Source organism: Myodes glareolus, chromosome 5 (genome assembly GCF_982192425.1).
Source record: "Myodes glareolus chromosome 5, mMyoGla1.1, whole genome shotgun sequence".
Lineage (NCBI taxonomy): Eukaryota > Metazoa > Chordata > Mammalia > Rodentia > Cricetidae > Myodes > Myodes glareolus.
The window spans coordinates 40,321,496-40,338,513 of record NC_142030.1 but is presented as its reverse complement, the minus strand read 5'-3'; the positions used below and the strand labels follow the sequence as shown (position 1 = coordinate 40,338,513).

General features: G+C 44.6%; 1 protein-coding gene across 10 annotated transcripts in view; it reads left to right on the top strand.

The window, feature by feature from the left end:
• The first annotated feature begins 13,213 nt into the window (after nt 1–13,213).
• Nucleotides 13,214–17,018, top strand: part of Nrg3 (neuregulin 3) — a 1,014,491-nt gene continuing 1,010,686 nt past the window's right edge. For all 10 annotated transcript variants that reach the window (XM_085687869.2, XM_085687868.2, XM_085687873.2 and 7 more), the window contains exon 1: nt 13,214–14,075. In XM_085687869.2, coding sequence (XP_085543995.2) covers nt 13,253–14,075 — 823 coding nt within the window. In that variant the 5' untranslated portion in view covers nt 13,214–13,252. The remainder of the gene's footprint in view (nt 14,076–17,018) is intronic.

Below are 17,018 nucleotides of genomic sequence, written 5' to 3'. Positions count from 1 at the left end.
ATAGGAATAGGACATGAATCAAAACAACAGAGCTACAGAACATAAGTCAAAGTATTCCTTGTTGTAAATAATGAAAAAAAAATCATGCTCTGGCAATGCTGAAGGCATAGGCAGCCTGTATATGGTGGTTCTTTGAACCTGTCCATATTGGGTTTTATGCTCTATGCTGATGAGGACGACTGACGAGGTCTCTTCCTCAAGAGGGCACCAGATCTCCTTACAGATGGTTGTGAGCCAACATGTGGTTGCTGGGAATTGAACTCAGGACCTCTGGAAGAGCAGGCAGTGCTCTTAACTTCTGAGTCATCACTACAATAATTATGATTAAGAACCTATTGGTTGATATCACTGTAAAGCCTACCCTTTTCTAGAGATAAATGGAAGTACAGTGAATCTGAGGGAGAGGGAAGGTATGTGTAGATGAGGGGCCTAGAGGAGTAGAAGGAGAGCAAGCTAAGGTTAGAATGTATTTTATGGGAAAAGAGTAAATAAAATGAAGAAAGTAAATTAAGGACCAACAAAAGCACTCGTTTGCCCATTCTTGGGACTCTTTTCTTTCTGTTGGGTTGTCTTGTCTGGCTTCGATATGACGGCTTTTGGCTTGTCTTATTTTGCCTTGTTTTGTTATTTTTGCATGTTATCTCTTGGAAGCCTACCCTTTTCTGAAGGGAAATGAAAGGGGAGTGGGTCTGGTGGAGAAGGGATGTGGCAGATCTAGAAAGAGTGGAGGAACAGGGTGTATTACACGAGAGAAGAATATATTTTTGGTAAAAATATATCAATTTTTAAAAAGAACCTAAAGAATGCACTGGGAAACTTTGATATAATAAATTTTTTCAGCTAGTGAGCACAACATAAGATCAATACATGAAAAGGCTGGTTTTTCTATATGTGTGTACTGAACATACTAAGCAAGAGTTTAGGAGAAAAATACAGACCACTCAAAGGAAAATAATCTTTGAATTAAATCAAATTAGGAAGTGAAAAGACTTCTACAGTGAAAATTTTAGCACACAACAATAATAAATGTATTAAGGAAGATCCTAGAAGATGAAAACCTCTCTACATTCCTGAATCAGAAAGAAACAGCCAAAGTAGTAAGCATATTCTACTGAACTTTCTCAAAAATACGGAACATGAACAGCAAAGATAGCTCAACAGTTAACAGCACTAACTGCTTTTCCAGAGAATGCAGACTGGATTCCCAACCCCCACATGATCACTCATAACCCTCTGTATCCCAGAAAATCTGATGCCCTCTGCTGTCTCACATGGCCACCAAGAGTGCATATGGTGCACAGAAATCCATGCAGATAAAAATATCCACAAATATATGTAAAATAAATAAGTAAAACTTGAAGAAAATTAACCATGCAAGTACTTTATGGTACAGCTATACCACTCCTGGGCATATACCTGGAGAGATCTAGTAGGTGAGCATTCAGTGGTAATACTTGAACACTCATGTTTGTTGTCCACACTAGCCAAAGTATGCATTCAGCTCTAGTGTCCATCAACAAATGAATGAGTAAAGGAAACATGGTAGATATACAAGAGTGATGTATTTAAGGAAAAATAAGATTATGTCGTCTGCAGACAATGGGTAGAAACAGAGATCATCATGTTGCATAAAATATGCCAGACTAACAAATGCATACAACACATGTTATTTACATATTAAATGGACGGGGCAACTGCGGGTAATGAGAAGGTTAATGTGAACAAAGTACATTATATTCACATTCATAAAGATGTCATTATAAACATTTATGTAGTTAACATATATTATTTTTATATACAAGACAACCAGGAGAAGGGATGACTTCAGATTAATCTTTTGTTTCTACCTCAAACCCACAGACCTAAGAAAGACAGGAAGAAAGCCTGTGTACTTAAAGATTCATTTTAAAGGAACATACCTTGTGCCTTGGGTGTGTGTACATTGGTGACATCTGTTTACTGAGGGACAGAGATGCCCAGAGTAAAAGAAAATGTCTGACATATACATGCATGCTTACATATATGTGTAAAAACGTCTAATACATATTGTTAAAATACATATGTGTGTATTAATCTTATTATTTTAAAATATTGATATTTGTGTATTTTCCTTACTCTAATAGAAAAATTGCAAATAGAAACAGAAAATTTCACTAATAACACTAAGCTTTTTAAACATTACTCTCCTGGATTATGATAAGGATATTAACCATGAATATAGCTGGTACAGTTTAATGGATGCCATAACTGAGTCATATAGAATCCTACTAATTACAAGATGAAGAAAGATTTTGTATATTTAATGCACCTTTCTGTTGTTTATATACTTAATCATAACAAAGAAAAAAGTAACAAAGAATCAGAACTTACTAGCTAGAATTCTATTCATTTTCTTGTTTCTCAATTTTCAGTAAGGACTGAAGGACTGGAATCCCAAATTTACAGAAGTTATGGTGAGCCTGAACTTGTATGTAAGCTGTTTAAGGCTCCCGTGAAAGCATTACAACTGGATAAGTAGGCATCCTTCTCCAAGGTTGGTTCTCTGACATCATGCCACTGACAGAATGACTCCATGGTGATACATCTCTCACAGAAGATAAATAAATTGAACAAAGCACAACATTTTTAAAAGAAAGAAGAAATTGCTATATTTCTGTATAGAGAGGAAATGATCTTGAGATTCTGATTGGTAAGTTTGTCTGCCAGATTTCAAGATGAAAGACATCTGCCTTACTCATTAGCGAGTGGAATGATGATCCAGTCCTGTGTGTGCGTGCCACTTCAAAGGGTCAGTGGAATGTTACTTCCGGGAAAGACTGACTAATAGGTTTTTTTTTTTTTTTGTGAGTATGAAGGAGAAGATGCTCCCCAAAGGGCAGCTTTCATCACACTGGTAGGTGGATATAACTTTTAGGATTCTGAAATTTTGTTGAAGAACCTTCCAGATAAGTAGACTTTAAGTTTGCTTCTTTGGGACTATTACAAGATCATGGGAGAGGGTAGATGAAGAGAGGAGAGAGAGAGGGAGGGGAGCGAAGAAAAATATATAACTCAATAAAAACAATAAAAAGTAAAAAAAAAGAAAAGAAAAGGCAGGACTGTGTGGAGGCGCAGAAAGAAAGTGTAACTGTTAGCATATCAACCTTGAGCCAAGTCAGCACCTACACTGTCTCTGCTTGTCTGGGAAAGACTTTGGGCTAATTGAATATTTCCCAAAAGATTATGTTCATCATCATGGCATTGCTAATTTTAGATTTTGGTGTAATATTTTCTTTAATAGTTAAACTAAAAACTATAAAGAGTGATATTTTGCCTTTTAATCTTAACCATTGTAATGGAGACTAAAATGTATTTCAATCTGCAGTGTTTCGTGGGAGGTCAGAGTTGAAGGAAATTCTTATTTTGGTCTCTGACAGACCTCTCTTTCTTAGCAACCATTAGTAGGATTGGGCACTTAAACCTCTATTTCAAATGCCTGGTGTCTGCTGATGAAATGAAAATGTCTCTTCTCTTAAAGAGAGCAGGGCTCAATAAATGTGGGCCATCCAACCTGCCTCTTTGGAGTCTTTTTGGGTACATCAGCCCTGGAAGTTCTCTGTTTCAATTCTTTAGTACTTGTGTTTGGAATTCAAATGATCACTGTTCAGTGTACAGTTTCCCTCAATCCTCTCACATATAATCTTATTCCTGTTAACCTTGTTCTGTAGGTAATACAAATACTCTTTCCAGAACATGCTTATCAGGAGTGTATACACACACACACACACACATACACACACACACACACACACACACACACACACACACACCAAGCACATTGTGGGCAAATAAAATTATCTATTAAATGTCTTTAAAATGTTGCAAAAGGCTAATTTCAAAAGACAAGGCATATTAATTTTTATAATCTTACATGTGTTAAAGATAATTAGACTTCAAAGAGGTAAACTGAAAACAAAATTTGTAATAGAAAAAAATTACAAAATATCTCCTAACTGCTGACGCAACTACAATAGAATCGATATTTTGGTGAATTTAGATGCAGTTTTCTTTTTTGTCTAGTTGGTATGAAATTCTTATGTATTTTCACTGTTTTTCATAGGTGTTAAAGATTTGAGCAATAATTTAACCTCAAATTTCACATCTGAAGAAAATAAAAAATAAATATACCATGACCATTAATAAGTTTCTCAGATAATTCTTAATAAAAAGTTTGATCCCGTTGATAATTTCCTTAACAACCCAAATGTGTAATCTTCTCCCCTTTCCTCTTTACTTACGCTCTGTTCTGCCTGTTGGGACATTACACACACACACACACACACACACACACACACACACACACACATGTTCTTTTCTCCACCAAACTAGATATTTCAAATTCAGGACAACGAGCAGCCTATCTACACCTTCAAAATGCTTTAGAGTATCTACTTGACCACAGTGGACTTTGTTAGTGACAACCTATATTTTAAGCAAAGTTGGTGGTGTTTTGCCTCTCCTAAAATATCATTCCTTAGAGATAAGCACTGGCCAAAATCCACTCAGAGATACCAAAACCAAACTTGCCTATAACCCTGTAGGTTTTCCTTTGAAAAGATTTCTTGGTAATAGGGATGGCTAACTCAGACAGAGGGCAAACAATAATCATAAGACTCTGGAGTCAGATCTCGTCTACTATGTCTCATTCTGCTGCCTGCTGGTCCTGATGTGCACACACAAACACACACATACGCATCCATGCATGCAAGCACACACATGCATGCACGCACATTCACATGCAAACACATGCATGCACGCACACACACATCATGCACGCATGCACACACACATGCACATGCGCACATACAAACACACACACATGTGCATGCACACACACGTGCTCACACAAACACCATACATACTGCAGTTCTGCTCTCCCACAAACCTCTCCTTCATAATACAGTGCAGGTGGAAGGCTCTTTAGGTAATGCTGCTGTCTGTTTTTCATCACTGCAATCAAACACAGGTGACAACTCAACTAATAACTCCAAGTAGTTTATTTCTTTCACAATTTTGGACTATAAGAGCAGAATCTAACATCTTTGTGAATTGAGCCTGCAAGGGAGGACACTGGATGGCAATGGCAGCGGTACTTGTTAAAGTTAAAGTTGGTGGTCATCTCTCTAGCCAGAACCATGAAGTAATGCAGAGTAGGATTCTAAAATCCCCCTTGCGAGTATCTCCCAATGACCTAAAGACCTCTCATTAGGCACAATCTTTTAAGGTCAACACCATTTCTTAATACCAGCAGGTACACAGAGGCAATGAAGATTTTCATTAAGTAATCCTTGCTCCTACCTGCGTGTGACAGCCACAGCACCAGGCTCATGAAACTTGGCAGTTTTTTTTTTTTAAACTGTTTAATGACCTACTCCAGGATATCTGCATTATCTCTTTAATGAATGAGCCACAGCAAGCATCAAAGCTTGGACATCGTATACAAAAGAAGACATGGGTGACAGAATACCTGAAAACATTTAGAACTATAGACAATCCCCAGAGAAAGTGCATAGGGGAAAGTAAATTACAACCCACATACAGATCTTAATATTCTATTAGAAAAAAAAAGTGAGGGCCATTCTACAGGTATCGATTATTGTGGGCAAGATCTCAGCAGCTAACACCAAAGCTGTTTTATCCTTCAGTTTCTCTGAGTGACGTAGAAGGATATCTGCCTGGTTACAGGCATAATGTAAGTCAGGGGAGAATTATGGAAAATTATCTGTTTGTTATCTCCCATGGAGAAGCTCATGGACTGTTATGAAGGCTTCCCTCTAAATCTAAGAAAGTGGAGCACACACATTTCTAGAAAACACAGGTGAGGTACAGCCAAAGGGTTGTTTATACAAACATGAAATCACATCAGCTCTTTCTGAAAGCAACAGTATTACTAAGAATAATGAGGCTGGAGACAAGGATGTTTTTCCTCGGTTATCGGAAAGCACTTCAGAGAGGCAGCATCATAAGTTCATGTACAGTTGTAGCTTCTCTCCCGGTAGTGTGAACCAGGAGTGTGAGATTATGGGGAAATGGCTCAGTAGGATGCTTTCTGAGGTCTAGAGGAGGAAGAACACTGGAGTTTTCTACCTTTGTTTTCTCTGATCTTTCAGTGTTTGCCTGATGGAGCTTTCTGAGTCAGCTAGCAAAGATAAATATCCATCAGCCAGTCTTCTAATCTTAGATAATAAGAATATGGTGATTTCAAGATGGTAGATGGTCAGGATTATCTATCCATTTGGGGGAAGAATATCAGCTACAGAAAGGCAAAAATTAACCAAATGCTGTGTCTTAATTAGGGTTTTCATTGCTATAAAGAGACACCATGACCATGTATAAAAAGCATTTAATTGAGGTGACTTGCTTACAGTTTCAGAGGTTCATTCCATTTTTTAGACAGGAAGCATGACAGTGTACAGATAAACATGGTGCTGAAATAGCTGAGAGTCCTACATCTTGCAGGTGATAGGAAGTCACACTGATGGAAGTTTGAGAAGAAGAGACCTCAAAGCCCACCCCTACAGTAACATACTTCCTCCAACAAGGCCACACCCGCTAGCAGGGCCACTGCCTTGGGGGCCATTTTGAAACCACCACATGCTGGCTAAACAAACAGCAGTGACAACTGAAAATACCAACAATAAAGTGCTGTCTGTTACCTGAATATTGCCCTGGCATGAATTTGATAGAAAAGAATGGTTTGCACTGGACCTCCTCTGAAGTCCAACTTATTGTCTGCTGCTGCTGCTGGTGGTGGTGGTGCTGCTGCTGCTGCTGCTTCTACTTCTGCTGCTGCTTTGAGCTCACCCTGCAATGTAACTGGCGGTTGCTGGATGCCTTTTTTCATGTTGAGGATGGGCAATACTTGATGTACCCTGTGACTATGATCCACTTTAGCTAGCTCCCCTAATTGATCTTTCTAAGACAAACTTTCATAGTTTGTCTATGTCAATTCAACATGACTCTCTCAAATACCCTGGGTTTTATTTTAAGCACTTTAAGTTTCTTATGAGTCTTCTTTACCTTCATTTGAAGTCAAAGGACTCGGTATTTGTGCTCAAAACATAGGCTCTGGTGAATACATGCACTTCCAAAAAAGCCCAAATTTTAACCTATTTAGAAATTGTCCTATCCCAACTCTATCTGAAATTCACCACCATATTTTTTTTCTTAGTACCTCATTTAAACTACCAATTCCACATTCTGATCTGGTCAGTGCTTAATTTATAATATAACTTAAATTCATTAGCTCACATTCCAAATGCATGAGACTTTTGGATAATGTATTTTCTTTTTTTTTTTTTTTCAATTTGAGTATAGTTACATCTGGCTGGAATTCCTCACCTTTCCACTCTCTGATGTTTGTTCTGGATTACTCACGTAAATTATCGTTCATTTTATTGATGGCATGATGCACTGGAAAATTCCATGAACTCATGATGTTGTGAAGACTGCTTTTTCTACAGGAAGATTTTCTGGTATCCTTTTCGGTCGATCTTATACTTTGAGTTGATGAAGAGTCCAAAGAAATAGGTGAGGTCATTACTGAGAGATACAGAAAAAATGAAGATATTTCTATTTTCGAAAGGTCATCACAATTTCTATAGAACTTTTATAGTTGTAGACACAGTACTAGGCTCAGCCTAAGTTAAGAGGTAAAAAGAAAATTGATTACGGTCATGCAGAAGGCGGCAAGCTTCAGCAATTATAAAACGTTTATACTGTGAGATGTGTCCAGGTATCACACCTGCTTCTAAACTTGACTCCAGAGAGCAATATGGAGAATCACTGGGGTCTGTGAGACAGGCTGGCTTTTAAGTGACTGAAGTATAATTTGATCTCACAGCTAATAGAGAACTCTGCCATTCAATGGTAGGAATGTGAAGTTCTCTGGCATTAAAAAAGGACAATGGTGAATCAGTTAGAGATATTTACACAAAGGATACCTACTATAACTGTGCCAAGAAAGCTTATTCGTTGTGGACCCATTCGACAGTTCTCTATTCTTGATATTCTAGGGTTTATTTTTGGTTGCTATGGTTTGCTGTCAGTCACTTTCCCTACAATATAAACTCCATGAAAAGCGGTCTCTGCTCTCTCTTCTATCCTTCAAGCCTCACATCTGGTTCATGATGAATGAGCTAGGTGGAAAAAAAAAGAGGAAAAGTTATAAAGTCAAAATTTTTCTCAAAATTAAAGTCTCTTAATGTCTGCCATTCCAAGGCTGGTCAGGCTTCCCGAAGTAGGAATACCTTCTTATGAGCTCTGATAAGAATAAAGTGACTTGGGAGGCTGGACTATTTTGTAGGATAACAGATTGGAAGTGTTTGGCCAGTGGTTACTCCCAACCTTGCAGTTCTCGATCAAGAATATTTAGTAAGGTAGGAAATAGTCAAGAGTCCCAGGTAACCTTGGGTGCATGGGGGGGGGGATGGGAGGGTTGATGGAAGGGGAGAGGGTTAGAGAGAAGGGAGTAGGGGAGGAATGGAGAAATCTCGGTTGACCGGGATGGGGGGAAGGGAGGAAGGATGAATGTGGGATCAGGGAAGAATATATTTCAACTAAGGGAGTCATATTAGAGTTTACAGGAAACTTGATTATATATGGGATCCCAGGTCCAAGGAGAGATCCCCAGATTGTTCTCTGGACAGAGGAGGGGGTGCCTGAACCGGCCTTGGCCCGTGACCATACTGATGAATATTTTGCTTATCACCATAGATCCCTCATCTGGCGTTGGATGACGATACAGATGGAGGCCCGCGTTGGAGCACCGAACTGAGCCCCCCAAGATCCAAACGAGGAGCAAAAGGAGGAAGAAAATGACGAAGGACTGCGAGGGATACTATCACCCACTGATACAAGGGGTCGGATCTAATGAGAGTTTACCAAGGCCAGATGGACCGTGACTGAACGAGCATGTGATCCAACCAGATTCTCTGAATGTGGCCGGATTTTCTGAATGTGGCTGGCCTGCAGTCTTTCCGAGAAGCCATTGACAATGACACTGGGACTGGTTTCCTCTGCATATACTGGATTTTTGGGATCCAGTCTGTTTGGATGCTCACCTTCCTGGACCTGGAGTGAGGGGGGAGGAACTTGGACTTCCCACAGGGCAGGAGACCCTGACTTCCCTAGGGGACAAAGAGGGAGGAGGAGAGGGAGAGGGGGAGTGGGAGGGCGTTGGGAGGAGGGGCGTAAATGGAAACTTTTTATAATTTAATAAAATTACAAAAAAAAAAGAATATTTAGTAAGGGTCGCATCCTTTAAGACAATCTTATTGCAATGACAGAAAGTAAATGGCCGTGTGTTTCTGAGCTTAGAGATTTAGAGTCTTTGAAAGAACTGAGTTTCCTCTGACTCAGAGAAGTAGCTGCTGACCATGCTTCAAAGACACCACAGGTGAATATCTGCTTAGTAATACATTTCCACAAAATTAAGTAGCAGCTCCATTTTATAGTTGAGAAAGCTGGCCCAAAGGTGCTTTCAATCATGACCAGATCTAACTTGAAACTGAGTCTTCATGTGAAGCTATCATAGTGCTTGGCTTCAATAAACTATGAGTCATCGGAAGCAGGCAGGTGTCCTAGTTGCTGTTCTCATTTTTTTTTTGATGGAATAGCTGGCTAAAGTGGCTTAAGGAAACAAGGTGTTGGTCTTGCCACAGCATGAAGATGCAGATCATACACTCAGGCAAGTCTGGTGGCCAAGTCTGGAGCTACCTGCTCACACTGCAGCCACAGGAAACAGAACAACGCATGCTGGTGCTCAGCTATTTTTTTCTTCTGGAACTAGACATTAGTCTACAGACTATGCTTTGAGTGAGTCTTCCTGTCTCAACTAACCTCATCGATAAAATCTCTCATTTTCTCGAAGGCTTGTGTTCTTGGTGCCTCTATGCTGTGGGACAATGGTCTTGTCTCTGTAAAGATATGTAACTTGTATTGGTTTAATAAAATGCTGATTGACCAGTAGCCAGGCAGAATGTATAGGTGGGGTGACTAGAAAAGGAGAATTCTGGGAAGACGAAAGGGTCAGTCTGCAGTCATTACTCAGACACAGAGGAAGAAAAATGAGACTGCCTCGCTGATGAAAGGTGCCAAGCCATGTGGCTAACACAGACAAGAATTATGGGTTAATGTAAGATGTGAGAATTAGTTAGTAAGAAACCTGAGCTAATAGGCCAACCAGTTTTTAATTAATGTAGGCCTCTGTGTGTTTTTTTTTGGGAACTGAATGACTGAGGGACTGGGTGGGACAGAAACCTCTGTCAACACCTCGAAGTTGTTCCAGATAACAGACTACCTTTGGCCCCTTAGGAGCAAGAGAGCCCACTACTTGATCTTGACTATTGTGGATGCACTTCCCCAGTTCCAGTCCAAATGCTTTCCACCTACCTCCAGAAAGCCTTACAGTACACCTCCACCCTGAGGATGGTTCCATCTACTAACCATTTCTAGATGGCCCATTACAACCTGCTCCCTAATGGAAAATTATTAATGCCTTGGCACTGGGCTCCCCTGCCTTCTCCCACTGGGGATGCTTCCTGTGAGAATAGTTGATGCTGAGTACAGTGGCTTGTGCTCCTGAAAAGTATGAACTCAATAGGGAACTATGAATAAGCTCTTAGAGCCGAGTAGCAAGGAGAAGGAGAGAGAATTTGGAAAGAGAAGTAAAAAAAAAAAAAAAAGAAAAAAAAACCTTTGGGACACAGTGAAGAGAATGTGGACACTGTCCAAGTGTGGTTTCAGGAAGAGAGCATTTACCCACAGAAGCATTACAGCACCTCTCTGCGATTTGGATTTTTTTCCAGTGGGGGAGGAAGAAGGCAAAGAACCCAGAATACTGGGGGTGGGATGGTGATGAACTAAGTGCAGAAAGAAATCTTTCTCAAGTCGTCAACAGCAGTACCTACTGTAATGTGGAAAGGCTTTTATTTACTGCATGAGAAAGGCAGAGAGCAGATGCTTGGCAGCCCACAGAAGGTTAAGGCTGGGTTAATTTTTACTCATGCCTTGCATTAGAAAGCCAAGAGTATGGCTTCAACTCCCCCCCCTCCCCCGTTTGCAGTTCTCGGCGCCATAATTCAGCACTGCTAGGTTAGGGCATGTTCTGTCAAATTAAAAACCAAAGGTTTTCCTATGGGAGAAATCTCAGTGTTAGAGCTAAAAGAGGTGACAGCCACATTACTGCCATCAAAAATAATTTATTAATCACGCCAGTGCAAAGAACTCTGGTAGGCACAATTCCCCACGGGCTTCCTGTTTGAACGCATTCTCTGCACTTTGCCATCTCCTCAGAGTCGCATTCGCTTTTCCATCCTCACCTGTGAATAAAATAAAATGGATACCCAGGAAACTTCATCTTTGCCGAGTGCATCACAGAACAGAAGAATGCTGTCTGCACCAGCGTTCCCAGGCAGTGCTGCCAGAGAGACTATTAAGAAGTTGCCATTCCTAAGCCCCCATTCTTTCTTGGCGCGTGTAAAAGTAAAGAAATAAAATTTTAAAAATCGCCTCTTTCGTTTCCACCTTAACCCAGGAGTCTGGATAGTGTTTGGAAACATAGCTTTACACCAGTAGCGTGTATTAGTACCGGCTCTTGCTCATCCCTCTCTGTGCCACCCGGTTCCTCAGGGAGGTACCACAAAGCACCCGATACTGGAAAGACTCCTGGTTCTCTGTACCCATGAGAAGAAACCGGCCACGTAATTTGAGATATTAGGCAGGATCTTTTTCTCATTTTTGCTTCTTGCTCTGTGACGTGTGTACTAGGGCGTACCTACATTTATAAAAGACAATACTTCTTAAAAGGTTAAGTTAATGGCTCGGAGATATGATTGCAGAAGCATCTTTTTCAGCAGCATCTCTTGGCAACTCCGAAGAGAACGTAGCTCTCCGTCCAGCTGTACCACGACGGGGCAGGGGAGCTCAGAGGCGCCCTCCCACCTATCACGCCCCTGCGTCTTCTCCAAGCAGCTTCAGTCTCTGACCCCGCAGGATCCTCAACAGAGACCCGCACAAGGCAGATCCCGACCTGCGGGTGCCACACATCTCCAATGAGGGTCCGCTCGCACCATTTATTTATCTAGCGCACTGGAAGAAAGCACCATTAGGTGTTGGTGGGAGGCGCTTGTCCGAATCCCACCCAGTCCGCGGCGATTCCGAACAGACACCCGCACCCTCTTGGCTGCCTGCGAGAAACCGCCTGGAGCAGCCTTTCGCTGTGGGGGGGGATCAGTGTCGCCCCGGACGCCCCGTCGCGGTCGCCGGTTTCTACTCTCCTGTTCAACCCTGCAGCGGCGCCGAGGCTGTTTGGAATCCTCTGCATGCTGGTCGGGGTGCGCCCCCGGGTCCCCCGCTCCCGGGCGCCAGCGCCGGCGTCGCTTGTCGGAGTTTGACTCAGGGGTGGCAGCGGCAGTGGCTGCGTAGAGCCGCGGGCGGCGGGAGCGAGGCGAGCCCGGCTGCTCGCCCTCTGCGCTGCGCTAGGATTGGTTTCTCCCGGAGAGCGCTGACCGAGGGTTGGCTGCGGGCCGGCTGAAGAACAGGTGCACCTCATCGCCCGGGCTCGCCGAGCAGCTACTGAGCATCGCACCGCGCCGGGCTAGGCGAGTGGCTGCCAGGCTGGCCCCCTGTGTCGGAATGCCGCTTGCCGGTGCCGGGCATCAAACGGCTGCCCGCCCGGACCCCTGAGGGCGACGTGAGGCTCTGAGGTGGGGGCAGCGGCAGCGCGGCCAGGTGCCCCAGGGAGCGAGCCGGGCGCGGCGCCCCAGGATGCCGGCGAGGCTGGAGTGCACACAGGCGGCGGGCAGCATCTACAGCGGCATCAGCATCAGCATCAGCATCAGCGGCAGCATCAGCACCATCAGCAGTCGGGGGACCCCGGCGCGCAGGAGGCAGCTAGGCGGGTTACAGACGCGCCCCGCCGCTCCCTGACCGGCCGGCGGCGCCGGGGCCGGTCTCGCCCCTCTTCCGCGCTCCTCGCCGCCCCCTCCCCGGCCCGCGTCCCCTCCCCCGTCCTCTCCTCCCCGCCCGCCGCCCGCCTCTCGGGGGGAGGGGCGTGGGGGCAGGGAGCCGATTTGCATGCGGCCGCCGCGGCCGCTGCCTGCGCCGGAGCCCGCCGCCGCCGGAGCCCGCGCCCGCGCCCGCGCCCGGCCCGCGCGGCCCCATGCCTCTGGCGCGGCCCTCGGGGGGGCGAAGGTGAAGACCGGCTCCTAGGATGAGTGAAGGGGCGGCCGCTGCCTCGCCACCTGGTGCCGCTTCGGCAGCCGCCGCCTCGGCCGAGGAGGGCACCGCGGCGGCTGCGGCGGCGGCGGGCGGGGGCCCGGACGGCGGCGGAGAAGGGGCGGCCGAGCCCCCCCGGGAGTTACGCTGTAGCGACTGCATCGTGTGGAACCGGCAGCAGACGTGGTTGTGCGTGGTGCCTCTGTTCATCGGCTTCATCGGCCTTGGGCTCAGCCTCATGCTGCTTAAATGGATCGTGGTGGGCTCCGTCAAGGAGTACGTGCCCACGGACCTGGTGGACTCCAAGGGAATGGGCCAGGACCCCTTCTTTCTCTCCAAGCCCAGCTCCTTCCCCAAGGCTATGGAAACCACCACTACGACCACTTCCACCATGTCCCCCGCCACCCCCTCTGCCGGCGGCGCCGCCTCCTCCAGGACGCCTAACCGGATTACCACCCGCTTGACCACCATCACGCGGGCGCCCACTCGCTTCCCTGGGCACCGGGTGCCCATGCGGGGTAGCCCGCGCTCTACCACGGCACGGAACACTGCGGTCCCCCCGACGGTCCTGTCCACCACGGTCCCTTTCTTCAGTAGCAGCACGCCAGGCTCCAGACCCCCAATGCCAGGAGCCCCTAGTACGCAGGCCATGCCTTCCTGGCCCACTGCGGCGTATGCTACCTCCTCCTACCTCCACGATTCCACTCCCTCCTGGACCCTGTCACCCTTTCAGGATGCCGCGGCCGCCTCTTCTTCCTCACCCTCTTCCACCTCCTCCACTACCACCACCCCAGAAACTAGCACCAGCCCCAAATTTCGTAAGTAGACTTCTTGTCTCAGCAGTGATTTACTGCCGAGTTTCTTTCTGCTTTCTGGCTCTTTTCTTCTGGTTTCCACTTCTCCAATACCCGGTTTGGGGCAGAGTGTGAGGCATGGTTAAAAATGGCCTCAAGGGGGCCAAAGGTGTGGGTCTCTGCTGTGTCTGTTTGTGGAGTAGGGGCATCAGGCAAGAGGAGTAGCCAGGGCTCCTACTTCAGCGGGTCCCAAATAAGAATAGACTCCTGACTCCCTTAAAAGGGTTAAACGAATGCAAAAGCTCCTCACTGCAGACTTGAGAGTGAGTCCAGGTTGTATTCTCCATAGTGGCCTGGGCAGGGATGAGACTGTTCCCTTTCCGGTGCACCCAACCCTTCCCGCCCTCCTGTGGGAAGCTTTTCTAAGCACAGCCCAAACTGGTTATGATAGCCCACAAAAGGAAGTTATGACCAGTGTGGGGGTGAAGATCTGATGCAGGTATTTGGTAGTGGTGTCCATGGGATGTAGCTGTCGACTCTTCCAGTATCTCTGCCGGGCAGCGACTAGGAAGGGTTAATTAGAAGCCATTGGGAGAGGTAGGAAAATGAGGCGCTCCCAGATGGACCCCTCCCCTCAGCCTGTCCCTGGCCATTTCCAGGTGTGGAAATTGTGTCCAAGGCCAGTGGAGTGAGTTAACAGTGAGGAAATGCGAAGGGGACGCTGCAGAGCTGCGGCCCCCAGGGTCCTGGAGAAGGAGAAGGATTTTTTTTCCTTCCCCCTTTCAGTTGTGCCAAGCCTTTGCTTTTGTTCCCTTCCCAGATGGGTGAGGGGTGTAAACCTGATCTCTTTCTCCCACCCTGCAGATGATGAGCAGACTAGGACCTGACTTAGTACAATGTAACATGCTACCCTTTGGGTATCGCATTTCAACCTGGCACAGTCGGTGCCAATAGCGGCCAGTGTAACCCCTAAACATGGTTGCTTTCTCTTTGGAGCGGTGTGCTTTCTATTTATATGAACGTTGCAGGTAACTAATTGACCTCCACCCCACCCTCTCTGCTTAGTGAACAGAAATCCCAGGAATCTTCTGTTTGTGCCTGAGGATCCGGATCAGAAAACACTTGTGCAACCTGTGAAGGTTATTCAGGACAAGCCCCCAGTATGTCAGTTCAAGTTCCAAGACAAGCCATTCTGAAAGAAAAAGGAAAATAAAAAGAAAGAAAGAAAAGAAAAGAAAAAAACCGGTCTGGATATATTGCCCTTAGTATTCATGTTTTGAGCTGTAACATCTGGGAAAAAGAAAAAGTGTTCTTCACTGCTCAGTGCTGGTAGGAATGTGATGGTTGCTTTCAGTATTATTATTATTATTTTATTATTATTTTAGTTTCCTGACCCCTGATCTTATCTAGGGTGTTATTTAACATTTGTGACTTTTTTTTATTGTTGTGCACTTGTAAGTAAAGGCCAGGGGACAGAGACTTGTGCTTTTACACTGCTTTAGAAAATTGCATCTATCTCCCGAATGGTCCGTGGGAAACAGGAAAGCAAAGAGAAGAAAGGTTTCTGCCATAACCCAGAAAATCAGTAGAGCCGGCCCCTTGCAGCTTCCCCCTGTTTTGCTTGAAGTGGTGATTTCTGAGAGCACATTTTCCAGAGGAGGGAGGGTGCTCCTGCGCCTTTCAACAAATCTAGCTTGAGTGTTGTGGCCGGATGAAGGGTTGGTGGTGCTTCTGAGCACATTTATTGCACTGAAATGGGTTCCTATCTATGTTGGAGACCTTAGAATTTTCATCTATTCTGCAGCAGTTGATATAAATAATGGATTGTGGCCCTAATTCTTACCCCTCGGGGGCTGTGGGGAGCACAGTAGGGGCATTTCCCTGTCCTTTCTGTATTGATTTCCTACCTTTCATTCTGAGATGGTCTTTAAAGAAGAGCCCAAGGTAATTATTTCTGCCCCTCCATGATCTTGTTCTACATTCAGTAGAAGGGAGTGGATGGCAGCCTGTTTAATAAGTCATGGTTATTGACAGGACTCTGTGCCTTAAGGAAAGGGTCTCAGTGCTTGCATAGCCATGCCAGCCGTATTTGTTTCATTTGTAACTAGGGTTCAGATCTTTCCCTGTCTGACATCTTTTAAAAAAGGTGAGTGAAGAGATGAAAATGCAAGTATGCAGATCTAGCAGTTAATGGCCTGGTTTAGTTGCACTAAGAGGGGACAATTTAATGAAAGGCATATGTAATTTCCATAAAAAATGGAGTTATATGGGTAGGCTATATAGTCATTCAAGGGACAGTTTATTTTTTCATGTGAGATATTTGACTGATTAGCAAGATGGGAGATATTTCGTGTGTGGGATTATCAGCACTGTTATAGGAGGCTGCATCATGGCCCAAGTAGCTGTCATTCAAATTGTTAACTTGTTTGGGTTATGGCATTCAAGTTCCCAGATGATAAATGTATTTGTGCATATCACCCATCACTATATTTTAGTAGGTTTGTTTCTTCCTTTGCTTCCCCACCCCCACTGTTCAGAATGCTCATTCTGGTTTCTTTTGTGGCACCTGAAGGCAGTGAAAGAGGATGCTAAGCCAAATATTCTTCAATGTCCATGCTTTCGCTTTCTGAGAACATTTCATAGCTTAGAGGATGAATACATTTGTGCTCCTCTTTGGAAATGTGGTGGCTGCTATCTGTAAAATCTTCATAGCTCTTTGAGTAGAAGCTTGTTTATTGATAAAGGTAACGACTGTTCAATGGCCGAGGGTTAACTGAACTTTTGCAAAGAAAAGAATATTTTATTATTCACATTACTTGTTATGTGAAGGGCTTATTTTTTGATGATGGACAGAGGCAAAAAGTAAGACAACTTAAACAGTAAGCAAACAAAGAGAGTTTGGCACTTGACTTCTAGCTTCCTGACTCCAACCCTTGAATCATGGGTTGTACCAAAATTCCCTGCATC